The sequence below is a fragment of the Amblyraja radiata genome, chromosome 40, assembly GCF_010909765.2.
Source record: "Amblyraja radiata isolate CabotCenter1 chromosome 40, sAmbRad1.1.pri, whole genome shotgun sequence".
In the NCBI taxonomy this organism is placed as follows: Eukaryota; Metazoa; Chordata; class Chondrichthyes; order Rajiformes; family Rajidae; genus Amblyraja; species Amblyraja radiata.
The window spans coordinates 13,861,171-13,885,884 of record NC_045995.1 but is presented as its reverse complement, the minus strand read 5'-3'; the positions used below and the strand labels follow the sequence as shown (position 1 = coordinate 13,885,884).

Genomic DNA, 24,714 nt, shown 5'->3' with positions numbered 1-24,714 from the left:
AATAACTGTGCATAGTTCCCTGAAGATGGAATCTCACATAGATAGGGTGGCAAAGAAGGCTTTTGGTGTGCTGGCCTTATTAAATCAGTACATTGAGTATAGAAGTTGGGATGTAATGTTAAAATTGTACAAGGCATTGGTGAGGCCGATTCTGGAGAAAAGCGTACAATTTTGGTCGCCAAATTATAGAAAAGCTGTGAACAAAATAGAGAGAGTACAGAGGAGAATTACTAGAATGTTGCCTGGGTTGCAGCAACTAAGTTACAGAGAAAGGTTGAATAAGTTAGGTTTATTCGTTGGAACGCAGAAGGTTAAAGGGGAACTTGATAAAGGTCTTTAAAATGATGAGAGGGATAGACAGCCTAAGGTGGATAAGCGTTTCCATTGATAGTAGGGAAGTTTCAAACAAGAGGACATGATTTGAGAATTAAGAGACAGAAATTTATGGGGTAGAATGAGGGGGGACTCATTTACTCAGAGAGTGGTAGCTGTGTGGAATGAGCTTCCAATGGAAGTGGTGGAGGCAGGTTTGATTTTATCATTTAAAATGGATTGGATAGGTGTATGGACGGGAAAAGAATGGAGGGTTATGGTCTGAGTGCGGGTAGTTGGGACTAGGTGGGAGTGAGTGTTTGGCATGGACTAGAGGGGCTGAGATGGTCTGTTTCCGTACTGTAATTGTTATATGATTATATGGTGTACCCTGAGAAAGTATTTGAAACAGTATGTGGATGATTTAATGGTTTGTTCCACAAGTAAGAAGCAATGTGAGTGAGACATTTTAATTTCTTGGAAAAGCTGGCACAGGAGGTCATAAAGTATCCAGGAAGAGGTGGCTGTTTTGTCAGTAGCAGGTAGAATATTCAGCACGTAGTATCCAAAGAAGTGAAAGCTGTAGCACAGGATCAAATTGAAGCAATAATTAAAGCTCCTAACCCTCAGACAGTAGGACAGATGGTGATGATTTTGGGAATGGCAGAATATAGTTTAGACTAGATTGGAGAGTCTGTTAAAATTGTGAAGTGATTAAGAAAAATAATGAAGGAAGTAGGACACACAAGTCTAAGGAATGTTTTACAGTCAGAGTCGTTGAATGAAGATGACAATGGTCTTGTTTGTGGATGTTTCTGGTTAAAGGGATCATAATAGCAAGTCTGCAAGGTTTGCAGTGGTGCGACAGGATGAATTAGAATTTAAGGTAATTAAATTGGAAGTTTGCCTGTAAACTTGCTCAGCTCAGTTGGCAGAAATTAGGGTTTTAAGAGCATGATTAGAAAGGGAAATCAAGGTGCAGATAATGCAGCCAGAACAACATCTGGAGGATGTTCAGGTATTACTACGCCTGAGGTAAGTTTGGATCTGGACCCCACAGAGGACATAATTCAAATGCAAGGTAAGGTAATCCAAGCAGAACTTAAAGGGCATGTGGATACTGAAGGATTATTGATAGTACCTACACCATTGCTGACCATTCTTATGACAGAAATACATGGGTTAGATTATTGCACAAGGGGGGAAGTTATAAGGAGGGTAAAAAGTATTGGTTTTGGTCACTTTACTTGAAGGTGTCGGTGGACCACGTTTCATCCCAATATGAGGTATGTGATCTAAACAAGATTATGACAATGTCAGAAAGGGAATAACAATGCCTATAGGTCACATTCCTGTGCCTGAAGGGCCATTTAGGCACCTGGTGATAGACTATGTGGACATAATAAAGAAGGTAAGAGGAAAAAGGTATATGCTAGTAGTGATTGAGCAGGTGTGTAGAGGCAGTACTGTCCAAAGATTTAGATGCAAGGACTGTAATAATGTTTCTGATGAATGAGGTACTCAAGGTTTGGTGGGCCTACAGAAATCATAATGATAACGTATTGGTTTTCATTCAGTGAGTAGTCAAGCTGGTGCTACAGTCTTTAGAGTAAAACAAAGATTTGGGTATGTGTATCATCTGTACACATGGCATGGTGGAAAGAATAAATGGTACATTGAAGGCTAAGATTAAGATTTGTGTAACTACAAAGTTGAATTCGATCGATGCCCTGCCATTGGCACTGATGAGTTGTCGCATGCAAACTAACCAAATAACCCACATAACACCACATGAGATGCTTACTGGCTGACCCATGCAGGTGAGTCAATGGAGAAGTCCCAATAAGGGACCGAGTTTGGAACAGTTAGAGGTAAAATTTAAGCAGTGTATGCAACAGTTAATTATGATGCACAAGTCTATTTATGCACAGACAACGCAAAAGCAGTTGAAGGTGAACCAGGAGGAAGGATCCTTTAAACCTGAAGACAAGGTGTATGCATGAGCTTTCCGGATCACCCACCGCTGTTCAGGTGGAAGATTGATCTACCTGATACCATCTCAATCTGTACATGAGGGCTGTCCCACAGATATGACTCGATAATAGCCCTGAGGTAAGTGAACAGGAGGACAAAGAAGTGAGGGAAGAGCAGAGCTTTAATAAGATAATAAGTGAGGTTTTTGGAGACATTAGTGACTCTAAGAATGGTGTAAATAAGGTCAGAATAAGGGGGTGTATGTGTTTTGGTTTGGGGAACAATGCTTCACCTTCATACCTAATAATACTAGCCCAGAGGGGTTTTTCACTAAAGCAATGGATAGATTGAGAATTTTGAAGAAAGAGAACGAGCAGAGTGTGGGTTTTGGAAATGATGTGTTTAATTGGCTGGGGGAAATTAGGCAGTTGGGGATCATGGCTGATTAAGATAGGGGTGAAAATTGGAGTTGCATTGCTGGGGGTTATTGTGGTGCTATGTTGTGTCTTACCCTGTGTTAAGTTTTTTCTAGTTAGAGCCACTGCCAAGCAGCTTTCGTTGATCCAGGATAAAGGTTTCCTCTAAGAAGCAGACACGGAGGATAGAATACTACGATGATGTGCAGAACATGCCAGAGATGTTGAACTATAGATTGTGTGGAGAACTGGGTCTTTTTCCCCACCCTAGTAGAAAGGGGGGTGGGTTTTTGGCTCAGGTATCCAGGTTTTTAGAGAAAGAACACTATAAAACTCAGCATTACAAATTTAAGGTCCCTGAAATTGGTCGTAGTTTAATTTGACAACCAAGATGTGGAGCTTATGGTGTTCTTTTTCTATGAGACTTAAGTAGTCTCAAAGGGGGGATATATAGTAGATATTATTTTCTGTATTAAATGTATCTTATATAATCTGTATTTGAAAGTAGTTTAAGAAGTGTGGCCGTTCTCAGGTTACAGGTCATTTGGTCAGTCATAGACCACATGCTTTTTCACAGGAGACATTCTGTGAAACAAAGGGCTCAGCATTTACGACTGGCAATTGTAGCAAGGCATCTCTAGCAAGGCATCTCAGGATCTGTGAGCTATGTTTAAATTATACTTATGTTGAGATAAGAGGGAAACAGATAAGATGAGTAGAAGTTCCTGGAGTGGGGGGTATGTGATCTTTGTATGTTGGCTTTCTTTTGTTTATACAAACTAAGGGAATTAAGGTTTTAAGAAAGAGATGGTGGTCTAGAAATGTACCAATCTTTGAATAATGTTGTCAGTGTGAATCCAAGGTAGTAAAGAGGCCCCATGGAATGTCTCTCCCCAGAGAAGGGGGATCCCTACAAGGAGGGGGAGGGAAGTGTAAGATAGCCAAGAGACAATTATCGTTTGTCACCTGGGACAGTTTTATGATCCTGGCTATAGGAGATGTGGGTTTGCAAAGAGAGTGAATTCCTATTTTAAAGTGTGTAACGTAAGATAATGTTAGTTTAAATATGATTTATAAAGAAGATCATCTGTGATATATATATTGTCCTTTAATTAGGGAAATATATATGGTATTTTTATTTTACATTAGATCTTTGTGTTTGAATCTGTAGTTTGAGAAGTTACATTATTTCCCAAGATGTATAGGTTTAATTGGAGCAATGTCTTGTATATACAAATTGTGTAATCACTTTATCTTTAGTATTTTGAGAAGTGGGTTCTGGGAAGTATCTATTTTTTGTGAGTTTCACTTTGTTGGAATGAAATCTGAACAAAGGAGTTACACGCACATGGCAAAGAAAGGAAGAAGCCACGAGGCTAGCAAGGGGCCATAAAGGGGAGTCATGTGACTTATGACTGTGGTTATTGTGGAAAAGTACTGGTAAGAAGGGCATAAGAGGAAGCGAGTGATTGGCTGGAAATAAGGGAATGTTAGCAAATTATTGGATATGGAAATGTAACAGGGGTGGGGCATGCTGATTTGAAAATGGTATAAGAAGCAACGATCCTTTGTCTTGAGGAGAGTGCGGGAGAAAGCTCCACGTGATTTGATGTGTGGAAAAGTAGTAGCCTTTATTTGCAAATAAAGTTTAAACTTCTTGAAGAATTCTCCACGTGATCTGAATTCATTTGAGCATCGGAAAACCACAACACTTACACTGGGCATCAACTATCTAGAGATGTTGGGGACCTTTTATGGTTTAAAAGCATATGTATCTAATATGCAGCACTTGCATGTTCGGTTACAAATTGACAATACTACGGTGGTGGCTTATATTAACCATATGGGCGGCATAAAATGATTATCATGCAACAAATTGGTCAACGTGATTTGGCAATGGTGTGTCGAAAGACATATTTGGCTATCAGCTACTTATTTACCAGGTAAGCTAAACATAGTGGCAGACATCAGGTCACGCAAATTTAATGATAACATCGAATGGATGTTAAACCCTAAAGCATTTGCTAAAGTTATTAAGCAATATGGAACGCCAGATATCGATTTATTTGCATCAAGACTAAATCACCAGTTACCTATGTATGTCGCTTGGGAACCAGACCCAGAGGCAGCAGCGGTAGATGCCTTCACTCTGGATTGGGGAAATTTCTTCTTCTATGCTTTCCCTCCCTTCTGCCTCATCAGTCGGGTACTTCGCAAAATACAGATGGACTCTGCTTCTGGAATGTTGATGGTGCCCGACTGGCATACACAGCCATGGTTCCCAGTTCTACATGACATGGTGGTTGAATCACCTATGGTCTTCCCCAGTGACCCAGGATTATTAACTAACCCAGTATCAGGCATAAGCCACCCATGCCATGAAAAAATTAAACTCCTGGGTTGCAGGTTTTGAATAGACCTCACCTGGAACTGGGATTGTCCGAACGAACCATCACCACCATGTCGGCATCCCTGCGAACATCCACCAGGAGGCAGTATTTAACCACCATAACAAAATGGGAGAAGTACTGCCAGGAAACAGGGACAACATATGAAACTACCACAGCCACCAACGTACAGGAGTTCCTGGACCATCTACACCATGATGAGGGGATCAGTTACAGTGCCATCAACACAGCACGAAGTGCCCTTTCTGCTTATCTAAAACCAGCAGGACCACAGGCAATGGGATCCCATCCACTGGTGGCAAGACTGATGTGATGAAGGGCATTTATAATACCAAGCCCCCTTGTGAAACAAAGCAGGCCAGGAACAGCTAATCCACTGGTGGTATTCCAGGCCTACCCACCAGCGCCACGGTTGTGTGTCGTGACCCATCTACAACAATACATAGACACAACCCACGATATCAGAGGGAGTGAAAAAGCCTTATGGGTCAGCCACAAAAAACCTCATGGCCGGGTAACGAGCCAAACCATTTCACGATGGCTCAAACAGGTACTGAAGGCTGCCGGAATAGACACTAATACGTTTAAATCTCATTCCACTAGGGCAGCATCTACATCAGCGGCCAAGAGAATGGACGTACCGGTTGACCATATTCTCAATACAGCAGGATGGTCGAGGGAAACGACATTCAGAACTTTTTATAATAAGCCGTTGATGAAGTATGATTTATTTGCAGACAGAATATTACAAGCTGCAAATATTTAATTTAAGCCCGGGGGAGCAATTTAATTTTTTGTTATTGTTAATAAATACCTTTTGTTTCTTGGAAACAGATTCATTGGTTGATTACGATAACACTTCCTCCCTCAAGAACTTCGGCAGTGAGTGAAATAAACTGTTACACGGTTTGAAATCACAGAGCTTTGAAATCTTCACGTAGTCACTCACGTGACTCCGAAGTAAAATAGTAAGATTAAACGAGAATTTACCAGTTTGAAGTTTGATCTGTATTTTATGAGGAGTTACGATGAGGGATTACGTGCCCTCCGCTCCCACCCTCATTATATGGATAAAACTAATAAACTGATGTCTCCTTGTCTTTACTATGTTACTTCAAATAACTGTGTCTATCTGTGATTCCACACCGCTGCTTGGAAGTATGCCGCGCCTGCGCACTGAGCGGGTTCTTCACGTAATCCCTCATCGTAACTCCTCACAAAATACAGATCAAACTTCAAACTGGTAAATTCTCGTTTAATCTTACTATTTTATGTTATTAACCATAAAACCTTGGAGGACATTATACAACATTTGAAATCCTCCTCCTGCTGCCTCGATATTCTACCAACAGGCCTTTTCAAAGGTGTATCAAACTGCATGACCTCAGACCTTCTACAGATTGTAAACACGTCCCTTCTCTCAGGTGTCTTCCCACAGGCCCTGAAAACTGCTGTTATCAAGCCTCTCTTAAAAAAGAACAACTTAGACACTTCACTACTGAACAATTACAGACCAATATTAAACCTCCCATTTCTCAGTAAAATCATTGAAAAAGCTGTTTTTAAGCAGCTGAACAATTTCATGTTAATGAACAGCTGTTTTGATGTCTTCCAGTCAGGATTTAGACCACACCATAGCACCGAGACGGCTCTTGTTAAGGTCTTCAATGACATTCACTTAAACACAGACAATGGCAAAATTTCAGTCTTACTATTACTAGATCTCAGTGCTGCATTCGACACAGTCGATCATAACAGTCGATAATTACTAGACCGTCTGGAAAACTGGGTGGGACTTTCGGGCATAGCATTAAAATGGTTTGAATCCTACTTGAAGGACAGGGACTACTTTGTGTCTATAGGTAATTACACATCTGAACGTGCAAAAATTACATGTGGAGTTCCCCAGGGCTCCATTCTGGGGCCTCTTCTGTTTAACATCTACATGCTTCCACTGGCTCAGATCATGAAAAACATCAAAATATGTTATCATAGTTACGCAGACGACACACAAATCTACATAACAATATCACCAGGAGACTATAGTCCAATACAAGCACTGAGTAGATGCATTGAGCAAATCAACGATTGGATGAACCAGAATTTTCTCCAATTAAACAAAAATAAAACTGAAATAATTGTTTTTGGAGCCAAGGAAGAACGATTAAAAGTTAGCACCCAGCTTCAAATGGTAATGCTAAAAAACAACAAACCAAGCCAGAAACTTAGGAGTAGTCATGGACTCAGACCTGAACTCCAACAGCCACATAAAAACAGTCATAAAGTCAGCCTACTATCACCTAAAGAATATATCAAGGATTAAAAGACTTATGTCTCAGCAGGATTTGGAAAAACTTGTCCATGCATTTATCTTCAGCAGGCTCGACTACTGTAACAGTGTCTTTACAGGTCTCCCTAAAAAGTCGATCAGACAGCTGCAGTTAATTCAGAACACTGCTGCTCGAGTCCTCACTAAGACCAAAAAGGTAGATCACATTACTCCAGTTCTGAGGTCTTTACACTGGCTTCCTGTCTGTCAAAGAATTGATTTCAAAATACTACTGTTGGTTTACAAAGCACTGAATGGTTTAGGGCCAAAATACATTTCTGATCTTCTGCTTAGCTACGAACCACCCAGACCTCTCAGATCGTCTGGGACAGGTCTGCTCTGTGTCCCCAGAGTCAGAACTAAACATGGAGAGGCAGCATTTAGTTTTTATGCACCACATATCTGGAACAAACTTTCAGAAAACTGCAGGTCTGCTGCAACTCTCAGCTCTTTTAAATCTAGACTGAAGACTTTTCTGTTTGCCGCTGCCTTTCAGTAAACAATACAATTTATTAATTACCTATACTGCACTGTAACTTCTATTCCTGGTTTTATTCTATTTTAAATATTTTATTTGATTGCTTTTAATTTTGTAATTATTTTAGGCAATGCAAGGCAAGGCAACTTTATTTAAATAGCACATTTCATACACGAGGCAGACTCAAAGTGCTTCACATAAAAACATGTCATACAATAAAATGAAATAATAAAATGAAATAAAATAGAAGAATTAAAAGAAAAGAAAAATTAAAAATGCATTATAAAAAGTGCAAAAGTTAAAAGTGCAATGTAGTTAAGATTTAGCTGAAAGCTAAAGTAAACATAAAAGTTATCAGTCTTGTTTTTAAAGTGGTCAAAGTTGAGACAAGTCTTAAATCTTCAGGAAGTTTATTCCAGCTATTTGTTGCACAGTAACTAAATCCTGCTTTCCCATGTTTTGTATTTACTCTGGGAATCACTAACAGATTGGTCTCAGAAGATCTTAGAAAGATCTAGAAGGCTTATATAGTGGAAGCATGTCAGTGATATACTTTGGTCCTAAACCATGTAGTGATTTATAGGTGAGCAGCAGGATTTTGAAATCAATTCTCTGACATACAGGGAGCCAATGTAAGGATTTAAGAATTGGTGTAATGTGTTCAAATTTTTTGGTCCTTGTTAGAACTCTAGCAACAGCGTTCTGAACAAGCTGTAGCTGCCTGACAGTTTTTTTTTGGAAGACCTGCAAGGAGACCGTTACAATAATCTAGCCTACTATTAATAAAGGCATGTACAAGTTTTTCTAAGTCTTGAGCTGACATGAGTCCTCTTAATCTTGCTACGTTTTTGAGGTGATAGTAGGCCGATTTTGTTACTGATTTGATGTGATTGTCGAAATGTAAATCTGAATCCATAATGACCCCAAGGTTTCTGGCTTTGTTTGAAGTTTTCAGGGACAGAGAGTGTAGGTGTTGGGTTACTTTAAGCCTTTCTTTTTTAGCACCAAAAACAATTATCTCCGTTTTGTCCTTATTTAGTTGGAGGAAATTTTGGCACATCCAGTCTTTGACTTGCTCAATGCACTGGCACAGCAGATCTATGGGGCGATAGTCATTTGGTGATAGCTCTACATATATTTGAGTGTCATCGGCATAGCAGTGGTGGTCAATATTATTATTTCGCATGATTTGCCCTAGTGGGAGCATGTAGATGTTGAATAAAGAGGGCCCTAAGATCGAACCTTGCGGGACTCCACACGTCACATTGGTTGGTTCTGATACAAAGTCGCCAATGGAAACAAAATAGTTCCCATCTTGTAGATATGACCTGAACCAACTTAAGACTGTGCCTGAAATCCCCACCCATTTTTCCAACCTGTCCAAAAGTACTGAGTGATCAACAGTGTCGAATGCAGCACTGAGGTCTAATAGCATTAATATTGAAACTTTGCCAGAGTCTGTGTTAAGACGGATGTCGTTTACAACTTTAATAAGGATGGTCTCGGTGCTATGAAGAGGTCGAAATCCTGACTGGAAGTTGTCGTAGCAGCCAGTTGAAGCCAGGAAGTGATTAAGTTGCTGGAGGACAACTTTCTCAATGATTTTACTTATGAAAGATAGGTTTGATATTGGTCTATAGTTGTTAATAATAGAGGCATCTAGGCTCCGCTTTTTTAAAAGAGGTTTAATAACTGCAGTTTTCAAGGCTTTTGGGAAATTGCCTGATTGAAGAAAGCTGTTAACTATTTGCAGTATGTCTATTGCTAGGCAGTCAAAAACATTCTTAAAGAAGTTGGTAGGTAAAGCATCAAGGCAGCAGGTGGATGGCCTTAGTTGTGTCACCGTTTCCACAAGAGTTTTAGAGTCTATGTCATTAAAACATGTCATCATTGCCACGTTACTTTTGCCTAAACAGGGTGGTGATCCAACATTTTTGTTTGAAGCGGAGATATTGATGGCACGTCTGATGCCTTCAATTTTATCAGTATAAAAGAATGCAAACTCATTGCATTTCTGCGTGGAATGGAGTTCAGGTGGTAATTGTGTTGGGGGATTGGTCAGTCTGTCAACAGTTGCAAATAGGGTTTTTGCCTTATTAGTGTTGTTGTTAATGATATTGGAGAAAAATGTTTCTCTGGCACTTTTTAAGTCTAAATTGTAGGCACGGAGGCTCTCTTTATTGATGTCATGGTGAATATGAAGTTTTGTTTTCCGCCAGATGTGTTCAGCTTTCCGGCATTCTCTTTTCTGGGCTGTTACAAAAGCAGCTTTTCTCCAGGGTGCCTTTTGCTTACCAGAAATCATTTTAACCGTAACAGGTGCAATGACATCTATAACTTTCACAATTTTGGAATTAAAGTTATCTACAAGATCATCAGCAGAACATGGGTTTAGAGGTGGTAAGAAGGAGATGGCATTTTTAAAGAGTACATTAGAATGTTCATTTATATACCGTTTTTTGACAGTATTTGATTTTGTCTGTATGTAGGGAATAAAAGATATATTAAAGAAAACACAGAAGTGGTCAGACAATGGAGGATCAGTCATGAAAATATCAGAAACATTGAGACCCTTTGTGATAATCAAGTCCAGGGTGTGCCCATTACAATGAGTAGCCTCTTTCACATGTTGAGACAGTTCAAATGTGTCTAAAATAGTAAAACATTATTTTGCACCCTTGTCATTAAAATCATCAGTATGAAAATAAAAATCACCGGTTATAACTAGACAGTCAAAGTCAGCGGAGATGCTAGACAATAATGCTGTAAAGTCATCGAAAAAATTTGCATAATATTTAGGTGGCCTGTAAATAATTAATAGGAGAACTCTGGGGGAACATTTCAATACAACACAAAGGTATTCGAATGATGGAAAATCACCAAGTGACATCTGTTTCCCCTGAAATACATTTTTACATATAGCAGCAACCCCTCCACCTCTTTTTCCAGATCTACATACATCAAAAAAGTTATAGTTGGGAGGAGCTGTCTCGATCAGAATGGTTGCACTGTTATTTTGTTCTAGCCATGTTTCAGTTAAAAACATAAAATCCAGTTTAGAGGTGGTAATAAAATCGTTGACTAAAAATGATTTGTTATTAAGAGACCTAACATTAAGCAGACCCATCCTGATGGTATTATTGATAGGCTTTATGGTTGGTTTTGGTTTGGAGGTAATAGGTATTAGGCTTGTTAGGTTAGCAGTGTGTCTAAGTTTCCCTTTGTTTCCCAATGTTTTATCTGAATAATCTAATAATCGTTTTACATCTAAATGTCATTTTATATGTGTTTCTTTCCAATGCTTTTAATGTTTTATGTAAAGCACTTTGAATTACCTTGTTGTTGAAAGGTGCTATACAAATAAACTTGCCTTGCCTTGCTTTGACAAAGGGATCAGACAACAAAGTTAATAAAGTAAGGCTGTGATTAACAGTCAAAAGGGTTTGCCAGTATAAACTCATCCCTGCAAAGACTAGATTTGCTGCATTCCAACTGGATGTCTGGTGGTGATAAGGTGCTACATTGTGGTGAGAAAGACTATGAAAAGTTTTGGTGCAACAATGTGGCCTTGTTCGGACATCGCTCTCCATGGATTGCTTCTGTTTGTGAACACATCGGATAGATCCATGGCTTGTGTGTCACTGTGGGGCAAATGCAGGCTACATATTTTACTTCAGAGTCATGTGAGTGACTACGTGAAGATCCCGCCAGCACGCATGCGCTACATATCGTCTCACCAGCGACGGGCGGGGGAAGAGCTCTCCCGCGGCAAATTTGAAAAAACGGACCAACAGGTAAGACATTTTATTCTAAGGTCGTATCTCTTCCCCTTGTTGTGCTTTGTGTTGTAGCACTATGGACAAGGGGAAGAAAAATGGGTCGCGTCTCGTATGGCTGCGGGGGACTGTGAACGTTCTGACAGCTGGGGGCGACCAGCGGCACATGGACCACACTCTCTGCGGTCCACAGTCAGACGTCAACTCTGCACAGCTGAGTCCAGCACCGCGAGCTGTACAGCCCGAACCAGCGCAGCGGGCTGGAGGCAAAGCTCAACAGGAGTCGATCCGGCCGATAGACTTAGACAAGTCCGACCAGCAGGATGCGCTGCCCGAGAGCAGTGGAAGTGACCGTCTGGAGCGGTTGCTACGATCCACAGTCACAGACGTCAACTCTGCACAGCTGAGCCCAGCACCATGAGCTGTACAGCCCGAACCAGCGCAGCGGGCTGGAGGCAAAGGCCAGCAGGTGTCGATCCGGCCGATATACTCAGACGAGTCCGGCCGGGAGGACGCACTCCTCAAGTGCAGCAGAGGTGCCGCCTCTCCCGCATGAAGCGGTTGATGGAGCAAATGCTCCAACGTGACTTGCTCCGGGAGAGGGAGCAAGCTCACTATGGGAGTCTTCGCACTCCCATAACAGCACCTTATCCAGGGCTATCCAATGCATCTCCCTCGACAGAGGAGAGCATTGCGGGCCAGGGCTGGGCTGGTCCTGAAGAAGGGGACGTAGCTGAAGAAAACGGCAGTGTGCTGGGGGTGCAGGATCCTAAGGAGCTACTGGGAGTGGTCACCAAATTTGCGGACCACCGCAATCAGGAGTACCATTGCAGACCATGCTGGTGGCCAGCATCGACTACCTGTACTTCCATCCTCTGCAGGAACAGGTAGTTAACGAAACTACGGAGAAGTATATGCCTCCTGTGAACTTCGTTAAAAGTGCCTGCAGTAAACAATGTGATCTGGGGGTACAGTGGGACTGGCATAAGAACCCAGGAGGTCAAACTACAGAAGATTCTAAAACGTCTGACAGCGGGCATAACATTGTTTGCTCGTTCAGTCGATGGTACAGAGATGACGGACACTCAGCAGGATACACTGGCATTGCTCCACAATAGCCAGTATGAAATCAATTGCTTGCGAAAGAGCGCAATAAAACCTACACTAAACCCCAAATTTGTAGGGTTGAGCAAAACAGCTGCAACACAACCACAGATACTGCTGTTTGGGGGGCGGGGGGGGGGGGGGGGGGGGGGGGGGGGGGGGGGGGGACTTGTCTAAACAAGTAAAAGAGCTCGACGAAGAGTTTAAAGCTGTTGGGCTCATGAGGGCGTCATCAGCAACGGGCAGACCACACACTTCAGACGGCAGCACCCCTATGCATCCACGAGCAGGCATCAACACCAGGACGCTGGTGAAAGCATGAAGTCCGTGCAGCAACCACAAAGATAGAAACATAGAAACATAGAAATTAGGTGCAGGAGTAGGCCATTCGGCCCTTCGAGCCTGCACCGCCATTCAATATGATCATGGCTGATCATCCAACTCAGTATCCCGTACCTGCCTTCTCTCCATACCCTCTGATCCCCTTAGCCACAAGGGCCACATCTAACTCCCTCTTAAATATAGCCAATGAACTGGCCTCGACTACCTTCTGTGGCAGGGAGTTCCAGAGATTCACTACTCTCTGTGTGAAAAAAGTTCTTCTCATCTCGGTTTTAAAGGATTTCCCCCTTATCCTTAAGCTGTGACCCCTTGTCCTGGACTTCCCCAACATCGGGAGCAATGTTCCTGCATCTAGCCTGTCCAACCCCTTAAGAATTTTGTAAGTTTCTATAAGATCCCCTCTCAATCTCCTAAATTCTAGAGAGTATAAACCAAGTCTATCCAGTCTTTCTTCATAAGACAGTCCTGACATCCCAGGAATCAGTCTGGTGAACCTTCTCTGCACTCCCTCTATGGCAATAATGTCCTTCCTCAGATTTGGAGACCAAAACTGTACGCAATGCCCCAGGTGTGGTCTCACCAAGACCCTGTACAACTGCAGTAGAACCTCCCTGCTCCTCTACTCAAATCCTTTTGCTATGAAAGCTAACATACCATTCGCTTTCTTCACTGCCTGCTGCACCTGCATGCCCACTTTCAATGACTGGTGTACCATGACACCCAGGTCTCGCTGCATCTCCCCTTTTCCTAGTCGGCCACCATTTAGATAATAGTCTGCTTTCATGTTTTTGCCACCAAAATGGATAACCTCACATTTATCCACATTATACTGCATCTGCCAAACATTTGCCCACTCACCCAGCCTATCCAAGTCACCTTGCAGTCTCCTAGCATCCTCCTCACAGCTAACACTGCCCCCCAGCTTAGTGTCATCCGCAAACTTGGAGATATTGCCTTCAATTCCCTCATCCAGATCATTAATATATATTGTAAATAGCTGGGGTCCCAGCACTGAGCCTTGCAGTACCCCACTAGTCACTGCCTGCCATTGTGAAAAGGACCCGTTTACTCCTACTCTTTGCTTCCTGTTTGCCAGCCAGTTCTCTATCCACATCAATACTGAACCCCCAATGCCGTGTGCTTTAAGTTTGTAAACTAATCTCTTATGTGGGACCTTGTCGAAAGCCTTCTGGAAGTCCAGATACACCACATCCACTGGTTCTCCCCTATCCACGCTACTAGTTACATCCTCGAAAAATTCTATAAGATTCGTCAGACATGATTTACCTTTTGTAAATCCATGCTGACTTTGTCCAATGATTTCACCACTTTCCAAATGTGCTGCTATCCCATCTTTAATAACTGACTCTAGCAGTTTCCCCACTACCGATGTTAGACTAACTGGTCTGTAATTCCCCGTTTTCTCTCTCCCTCCCTTCTTAAAAAGTGGTGTTACGTTTGCTACCCGCCAATCCTCAGGAACTACTCCAGAATCTAAAGAGTTTTGAAAGATTATTACTAACGCATCCACTATTTCTGGAGCTACTTCCTTAAGTACTCTGGGATGCAGCCTATCTGGCCCTGGGGATTTATCGGCCTTTAATCCATTTAATTTACCCAACACCACTTCCCGGCTAACCTGGATTTCACTCAATTCCTCCAACTCCTTTGACCCGCGGCCCCCTGCTATTTCCGGCAGATTATTTATGTCTTCCTTAGTGAAGACAGAACCAAAGTAGTTATTCAATTGGTCCGCCATATCCTTGTTCCCCATGATCAACTCACCCGTTTCTGACTGCAAGGGACCTACATTTGTTTTAACTAATCTCTTTCTTTTCACATATCTATAAAAACTTTTGCAGTCAGTTTTTATGTTCCCTGCCAGTTTTCTTTCATAATCTATTTTTCCTTTCCTAATTAAGCCCTTTGTCCTCCTCTGCTGGTCTCTGAATTTCTCCCAGCCCTCCGGTATGCTGCTTTTTCTGGCTAATTTGTACGCATCATCCTTCGCTTTGATACTATCCCTGATTTCCCTTGTTATCCACGGATGCACTACCTTCCCTGATTTACTATTTTGCCAAACTGGGATGAACAATTTTTGTAGTTCATCCATGCAGTCTTTAAATGTCTTCCATTGCATATCCACCGTCAACCCTTTTAGAATTAATTGCCAGTCAATCTTGGCCAATTCACGTCTCATACCCTCAAAGTTACCTTTCTTTAAGTTCAGAACCATTGTTTCTGAATTAACAATGTCACTCTCCATCCTAATGAAGAACTGAACCATATTATGGTCACTCTTGCCCAAGGGGGCACGTACAACAAGACTGCTAACTAACCCTTCCTCATTACTCAATACCCAGTCTAAAATAGCCTGCTCTCTCGTTGGTTCCTCTACATGTTGATTTAGATAACTATCCCGCATACATTCCAAAAAATCCTCTTCCTCAGCACCCCTGCCAATTTGATTCACCCAATCTATATGTAGATTGAAGTCACCCATTATAACAGTTTTGCCTTTGTCGCACGCATTTCTAATTTCCTGTTTGATACCATCTCCAACTTCACTACTACTGTTAGGTGGCCTGTACACAACACCCACCAGCGTTTTCTGCCCCTTAGTGTTTCGCAGCTCTACCCATACCGATTCCACATCCTGCAAACTAATGTCCTTCCTTTCCATTGCGTTAATCTCCTCTCTAATCAGCAACGCTACCCCACCTCCTTTTCCTTTCTCTCTATCCCTCCTGAATATTGAATATCCCTGGATGTTCAGCTCCCAGCCTTGGTCACCCTGGAGCCATGTCTCCGTGATCCCAGCTATATCATAGTCATTAATAGCTATCTGCACATTCAACTCATCCACCTTATTACCAATGCTCCTTGCATTGAGACACAAAGCCTTCAGGCTTGTTTTTACAACACTCTTACCCCTTATACAATTTTGTTGAAATGTGGCCCTTTTTGATTTTTGCCCTGGATTTTCCGGCCTGCCACTTTTACTTATCACCTTGCTACCTATTGCTTCTACCCTCATTTTACACCCCTCTGTCTCTACGCTCACACATTTAAGAAACCCTTTCCCTTTAACTCCATCCTCCACTAGCCCATTCGACACCCCACCCCCCTTATTCAGTTTAAAACCACCCGTGTAGCAGTGGCAAACCTGCCTGCCAGAATGCTGGTCCCACACCTGTTAAGATGCAATCCGTCCCTTTTGTACAGTTCCCCCTTACCCCAAAACAGATCCCAGTGATCTAAGAATCTAAATCCCTGCCCCGTGCACCAGTTCCTCAGCCACACGTTCAGGTCCCGTATCTCCCTGTTCCTGCTCTCGCCAACACGAGGAACTGGAAGCAAACCGGAGATAACAACCCTGGAGGTCCTGCTTTTCAGCATTTTTCCGAGCTCTCTAAAGTCACGCTGCAGAATATTCATCCCCTTCTTTCCGACATCGTTTGTGCCGACATGCACTACCACTTCCGGATGTTCACCTTCGCCCTTGAGGATTTTCTGCACTCTGTCCGTGACATCCTGGATCCTGGCACCAGGAAGGCAGCACACCATCCTCGCATCCCGTCTGTTGCCGCAGAAACCCCTGTCCGTACCTCTCACAATGGAGTCTCCTACTACAATGGCGTTCCCTGCCTTAGGCCTTTTTGGTTTTGGCTCAGCAGCCCTATTCGCATCACAAGCCAGTCCGCCGCCCAGTGTAAACACCTCTTCTGTCCCGACAGCTTCTAAGTGAGTGAACCTGTTCACAAGAGGTACAACACCCGGGGACGTTGGCATTCCATGCTTCCCTCCCGTTCTCACTGTCTCCCACCTTCTCTCTTCCAGTACCTTAGGTGTAACAATCGTACTGTAAGACTTGTCGAGGAACGACTCAGTTTCTCGGACGAACCGGAGGTCATCCACTTGCTTCTCCAGTTCCCCAACACGGCCCTTCAGGAGCTCTACCTGGATGCACTTTTCGCATTTGTAGCAGCCAGAGGCACCAGCGGTGTCCTTGACCTCCCACATACTGCAAGCATCGCACTGAATCAGCTTGCCTGACATCTCCTTCTTTCGTCTCTACGTCTCAAGCGTATTGCGTGGTCTCCTCTCCTCAGCCTCCTCTCCGAAGACTCTCGAGCCAAAGACTCACACTTTTCTCACAGGGCACTTCCCTCACAAGGCCGCTCACTCACTGCCGCTCCCTAAGAGCAGTCTTTTTAGATCCTTTTTAGATCCTTTTCAGATCCTTTTTAGGCCAAGGCCCAGAGAGACCCTCATGGAAAATGTGCTAACCCCGCACTCCAGTGCCTCATCTGCAGAAGAGGCAGAAGCTGAAGAAGTGAACATACCACCGGCAACCATGGAGGTAGGTGGATCTGGTTCCTTCCAGAACACAAAAGGTGTAGGACCTGTACTAACAGGGGGGAACGTGACATTTGTTTTGGGAAGCATGGAGGTTTATTACCACTGTGGAAACATTGTTACTGCAAACAATTAGTTTCAGAGGGATACTTCATGGCATGCATTGATCTAAAAGATGCATGCTATTCAGTGCCCATACATAGGGATCATCGTCGATACCAAAAATTTAACTGGATGGGGCAACTATGGCAGTATATAGCGGTACCTAATGTTTTAAACTTCAGCCCCAAGACTGTTCACCAAGATATTAAAACCGGCCTTGGCAATACTTAGGAAACAAAACATATTGTCAGGGCATATCTTGATGATATATTAATTATGGGGAAAACCCTGGAACTAGCTAAATCAGCAGTTTTAGCTACCAAACATTTGATTGAAACTCTGGGGTTCATCATCCATCCAGATAAATCTACATTGACGCCATCCACAACTATGGACTATCTGGGATTCACAATTAACATTATCCACATGTCTGTAACATTGCCAAAGAGTAAAGCAGCAGACTTGGTGGAAGCCTGCAACAAAATTAATTGTTGCAAATAAACCATCTATTCGACAGGTGGCAAGAGTAATTGGGAAACTAGTAGCAGCATTTCCTGCTACTCAGTTTGGACCTTTGCATTATCAAAGTTTAAAAAGGGCAAAGGTGCAAGCGCTAAAACACCATGCAGGTCACTTTGATCGACCTATGCAGTTACCAGCCAAAGCAATTTCGGAGTTACAATGGTGGAAGGGAAATATTTGGCATAGTTCCAGCCCCGACATTATTAGTAACCGATCATTCACATTACAGACGGAGGTCAGCGCTCATGGCTGAGGAGCTACTAACACTATATCCAGAACTGGTGGTAGATGGAACATCAGGAATCATCATTACTAAAACCACTGGGTATAAATTATTTAGAGATGTTGGGTGCGTTTCATGGGCTAAAAGCCTACTGTTCACAATGCACCATCTGCATGTCCGCCTACAAATTGATAACACCACAGTGGTGGCAGATATTAATCATAGGGGTGGAATAAAACCGATATCATGGGTCAATCTGGCCAATACAATCTGGCAATGGTGTGTTAACATACATATTTGGCTATCAGCAACTTACCTACCAGGTAAGCTCAATACAGTGGCACACACCAGGTCATGAAAATTTAATGACAGTTGGACCACAAAATATTTGCTGATATTACAATATGATATGATACACCAGATATCGATCTATTTGCATCTAGACTCAATCACCAGTTACCAACATATGTCGCTTGGGAACCAGACCTGGGGCAGCAGCAATGGACACTTTCTCGCTGAATTGGGGAAAATTGTTTTCTATGCTTTTCCCCCCTACTGCCTCATCAGTCGGGTCCTACGCAAAATACATGTGGACTCAGCATCAGGTGTCTTGGAAGTACCCGACTGGCCTACACAGCCATGGTTCCCTATGGTCCTTGACATGGTCTCTGAACCATATATGTCCATCATGCTAGATCTGGGCTGACGGACAGGACCATGAACATGATCACGGCGGCCTATCGAGAGTCAACAAAAAAAGCAGTACCTCTCCAGCATTAGAATATGGGAGTCGTATTGCTCAAGGACTGGTGTAGCGTTTAATACAGCTACAATCACCAATGTCCTGGAATTCCTGTCCAGCCTTCATATTGATGAAGGACTGAGCTGCAGCGCTATCAATTGCGCTAGGAGTGCCCAGTCAGCTTACTGGTGGCAGGCACCACGCCAACTCTCCATGGGATCTCACCCTCTAGTTGCCAAATTTATGAGGGTTATTTACAACACTAACCCTCCTGGAGCGAGGTACTCCCAGATCTGGGACATCAGTGTTGTACTAACATTGCTAAGGGGTTGGTCACCAGCAATGTCCCTGTCCATGGATAAGCTCACATTAAAAACAGTTATGCTGATGGCACTGGTCTCAGCTCAAAGGGTCCAGTCTCTACATAAACTGAGACTGGACAATATGATGATATCTACAGAAAAGATAAACTTCGCATCTTGGAGCTGGTTAAACAAAATAGACCAGGAACATCAGGACAGAATTGGAATTCCAGGCATACCCATCTGACACCCGACTGTGTGTATCATTCACCTTCTACTATACCTTAACACTACTAAAATTATTAAGAGGCAGTGAATTGGTGCTATGGGTCAACTATAAACAGCCTCATGGCCGGGTATCAGAACAGACCATCTCTAGATGGGTCAGACAGGTTTTGGGAGCTGCTGGGTTGGATACTGACATTTTTTAATCTCATTCCTCAAGGGCAGCAGCAACATCGGCAGCTAGAGATATGGAAGTGCCTATGGACCATATCCTGGCAACAGCAGGATGGTCCAGAGAAAAGACCTTCCAACTCTTTTGTAATAAGCCAATAACCAAACCTGTGGTGTTGCAGAATCAATTTTGAATTCTGTAATATATTTAGCCCAAGGGAGCATTAATTTTGTTAATATAAATTGTTATTGTTTGAATTTGATTCATGTCTGAATACGATAACATACTTCCTCCCTTGGATGACTTCGGCAGTGAGTGAAGCATGGATTTGTTCCACGGCATGAAATAACAGATCTGTAAAATCTTCACGTAGTCACTTACGTGACTCCGAAGTAAAATAGTAATATTAAACGAGAACTTACCAGTTTGAAGTTTGATCTTTATTTTATGAGGAGTTACGTCGAGGGAATACGTGCCCTCTACACCCATCCTCTATCATAAAGGTCAACTGTTATCCTAGTTATTCTTATCTTACTATGTTTCTTTCACATACTATTACTGTGATTTCACACCGCTGCTTTGACGAAAACGCGCATGCGTGCTGGCGGGGTCTTCACGTAATCCCTCGACGTAACTCCTCATAAAATAAAGATCAAACTTCAAACTGGTAAGTTCTCATTTAATCTTACTATTAATTTCTGTAAACACCTAGGGAGAAGGAACCAGTTCCATATGGATAGTCTTACTTAACTTTGTGCTGGAAAATGAAATACCACCCTATAATACTTCAAGGAGTGGACCAAGGTAGTGGGGGTTCAACTGAGGAACCATTTAGAAAATTAAAGACAAATTACAAGATGGTTGTGCAAGGTAACAAATGTGTTATAAGACCAATGTTGTCAGGATGGATCAGAACCTCTGCATCTAAAAAGTACCCTCCAAATAGAGAGTAGAGAAAAACGATAAACAGACAAAATAAAAATACATTTTACCTGAACCCATGAAGCATTCATTATAATATCATCACATTGGTAGCATAAATAAAAACAGTATCATTTAATTCTAAAGACAATTGGTTATAAGAAGAGGTTGGACAAACTTGGATTGTTTTCTCTGGAATGTCAGAAGCTGACGGGCTACCTGAGAGAATTATGTCGGGGCGGGAGATTGCAACCTTCACGTGGTCCACCCTGTTTCAACTAATGCAATCAATCCGGCGTGCACAAACAGATCAAACAGGACAAGTTGTCTTACAACTTTAGGCTGTGCACGCCATATGCAAGAAAAAGATAGAATTATGTTAATTTATGAGAGATAATGATAGGCCAGATTATCAGAATCTTTTTTCCAGGGTGAGATACTTCGCACTTGTCCGACTTAAATTCCATCTGTCAGTCCCTAGCCCAAGCTAATACAGATCCTGTTGTAATCTTAGATAACCTTCTTCACTTCACTATACCAAAAATGTTGGTCTCATCCATAATCTTAGTAACCAAGCCACCTACACGTTCAACCAAATCATATAGTTGAGAAACAACAGATGCCTGTGGCATACCGCTGGTCACAGGCCGCTAATTTGATCAACAACTCTCCACTATCACTCTCTGACTTCTACCACCAAGCCAATTTTGTATTCAATTTTGCCAGCTCACCCTGGATCCGATGTGATCTAACCTTCAAGACCAGCCTACCATGTGGGAACTCATCAAAGACCTCACTAAGTACCCTGCAGTCAATGTCTACTAAACTGCCCTTGGCAATCCTCTGCCACCTCTTGAAAAAAACTCAATCAAATTTAGGAGATGCGATTTCCCATGCATAAAGCCATGCTGGCTATCCATATATCAGTCCTTGACTTTCCGAATGCTGCTGGATCTAATCTCTCAGAATTCCCTTCAGTAACTTTCCCATCACTGATGTTGGGCTCTCCAGGCTATAGTTCCCTAGCCTATCCTCTTCTTAAATAAAGGCACAACTTTAGCCACCCTTCTGTCTTCCGATACCTTACCTATGGTTAACGATTAATTAAATATCTCTGCCCGAACCCCTGCAATTTATTTCCTCCCATCCCACAATGTTCTAGGATACACTCGGTCAGGCTCCAGGGATTTATCCACCTTTATGTGTTTTAAGGCAGCTTTAATAATAAGCAACTGACCTACCAACCAACGTGTACTTGGGATACGAGAGGAAACTGGACTACCTAAATGTTTTTAAATAAGTTAATAAATACTATAAATCAATAAGAACAATAAATAAAGAACCAAAATGAATTGTAACTTAAAAGCAAAAAGCTGCAGATGCTAGATATCTGAAATTAAAACAGAAAATACTAAATGGAAATATCAAAATATAAAAGATAAAATGTAGGTGGAATACCTTTGGATAAACAGCCTCTCTTCTCCAATTAAAACATCTCTCAAATATCCACGTCCAGCATGATTGATTCGAGTAGAACATGGAAGATTTTCTGGTTTGTAACAGAACCAAGGCTCACCTGTCCTGAGATCAGTAAAGTTACATAGTGGTTTGGTTGGAGTTAAAAACAGATGGCAAACAGTAGTCTTTGAAATTGCTCCAGCCTTGAAAGTGCTTTTCATATAAATTCGATCTGGTCGTTCTTCACGCAGCCGTTTTAGTACTTTGATCCCTTCACTGGGATGAATTAGGGAAACTGACACTTGGACTTTTCCTGGCCAGGATAAAGTAAAATTAATGTAATAATATCCATTTTGGTTATCTATAACTGTCCCTGCTGAACCAGCCTTTAACTCTGGGGTGTGAATCCGTGCTTGCAGATAGCCACCTCCATATTGTTTTGGATTTCCGTCAAAGTCAAACATTCGCAGCATCACCTGCAATTGATCTCCAACGTGGAAAGTCTTCTCAGGATTTAAAATGATAAAGCAAGTATGCAATGGGTCGCTGCTTTTCCTAAAGGGCACACTGGTATCAGGAGTCTTTGGCCATTCAATCATTTTCATCAGTACTGTCCCCTCTGTTCTTTCTTCAAGGGTGAAACTATGAGTCTGATAGCCATACTGCATCAGCTTGTGGATCCATTCAGTCTTCGGCATTTTTACTTCCTGCTGTAGTGTGGAATGATTCTTCGGAGCTGGGTATCTGATCCACACTGACTTTGCTCCGGAAATTGAAAATTGCACAAACTATGGAAAACAGCAAATTCAATGAATTTTTTTTTCAAATTTTTCTACAGCATTTATAATCATCAAGACTAAAAAATTCAGATTTTAGTTTCAATCACAGAATTTTTACAACGTGATTAGAATATTATTATTCAAGATTCAAGAGTGTTTTCTTGTCATATGTATTAGAACGGAACAATGACATTTTTACTGGCAGCAGCAGCATAACAGGTTTGCAACAGTACTCAATCGATTAAATCATAAACAAACAAAAAAAGATAGACAATAGGTGCAGGAGTAGGCCATTCGGCCCCTCCAGCCAGCACCGCCATTCAATGTGACCATGGCTAATCATCCACAATCAGTACCCCGTTCCTGCCTTCTCTCCATATCCCTTAATTTAAATATCTCTTAAACTCCCTAAGAGCTCTATCTAACTCTCTCTTGAAAACTTCCAGAGAACCATCCTCCACCGCCTCTGTGGCAGAGAATTCCACACACTAACATCTCTCTGTGTGAAAAAGTTTTTTCTCATCTCCGTTCTAAATGGCTTACCACTTATTCTTAAACTATGGCCCCTGGTTCTGGACTCCCCCAACATTGGGAACATGTTTCCTGCCTCTAATATGACCAAACCCATATTATCTTATGTTTCAATAAGATACCCGCTCATCCTTCTAAGTTCCAGAGTATACATGCCCAGCCGCTCCAATCTATCAACATATGACAGTCCTGCCATCCCGGGAATTAACCTTGTGAACCTACGCTGCACTCGCTCAGTAGCAAGAATGTCCTTCCTCAATTTTGGAGATTAAAACTGCACACAATACTCCAGGTCTTGTCTCACTAGGGCCCTGTAGAACTGCAGGAGGACCTCTTTGCTCCTATACTCAACTCCTCTTGTTATGAAGGCCAACATGCATTTCGTTTTCTCCTCTGCCTGCTGTATCTGCATGCTTACTTCCAGTGAGAGATGAACAAGGGCCCCCAGATCCCGTTGTACTTCCCCTTTTCCCAACTTGACACCATTTAGATAATAATCTGCCTCCCTGTTTTTGCCACCAAAGTGGATAACCTCACATTTATCCACATTAAACTGCATCTGTCATGCATCTGTCCACTCACCCAACCTGTCCAAGTCACCCTGCATCATCATAGCATCCTCCTCACAGTTCACACTGCCACACAGCTTTTTGTCAACTGCAAATTTGCTAATGTTACTTTTAATCCCTTCATCCAAAACATTAATCTATATTACTAAAACTCTGTTCTTGACCGGTTTTGGCTTTCTGTGCTGCGGTTTCTGAGAGTACGCCGCCACCTACTGCCGTCACTTTTGGCCACCTCGCTTAGAGCCCCCCTCCGCCACATGTGTGCCGAGGATTTTTCCCGCCGATTAAAATTGACAGAGATATTAATGTTTTTACAACATTCCCCATTCTCTCTGCTGCCCCCGCTGGAGGGAGGGGGAGGGACTATAAAACCTCAATCAGTGGTGTGCCTCAATCAGTCTCTGCAAGTGGTGTGCCTCAATCAGAGTTTTGAATGACACTGACAAATGTCTACAGCATTGTGAGTACCCTTAATTTGGTTTGAAAATGAAAATATGGTTAGAGGTAAAAAAGCACTGCCTGCAAATGGTGGTTTGGGTTGAAGTAAAAAGGCACTCTCTCCCGCCCCCCACCTCTCCTCTCCCCCCCTCCATCTCCTCTCCCCACTTCCTCTCCTCTCCCCCTCCTCCATCTCCTCTCCCCCCTCCTCCATCTCCTCTCCCCCCTCCTC

General features: G+C 42.4%; 1 protein-coding gene across 1 annotated transcript in view; it reads right to left on the bottom strand.

Moving 5' to 3' along the window:
* The window catches only part of LOC116967619 (NXPE family member 3-like), a 45,035-nt gene extending 22,086 nt beyond the window's left edge, over positions 1-22,949 (bottom strand). The window contains exon 1 of the mRNA XM_033014225.1: positions 22,166-22,949. Within this exon, the coding sequence (XP_032870116.1) occupies positions 22,166-22,863 (698 nt within the window). The 5' untranslated portion in view covers positions 22,864-22,949. The remainder of the gene's footprint in view (positions 1-22,165) is intronic.
* Between the last annotated feature and the right edge of the window lie 1,765 nt (positions 22,950-24,714).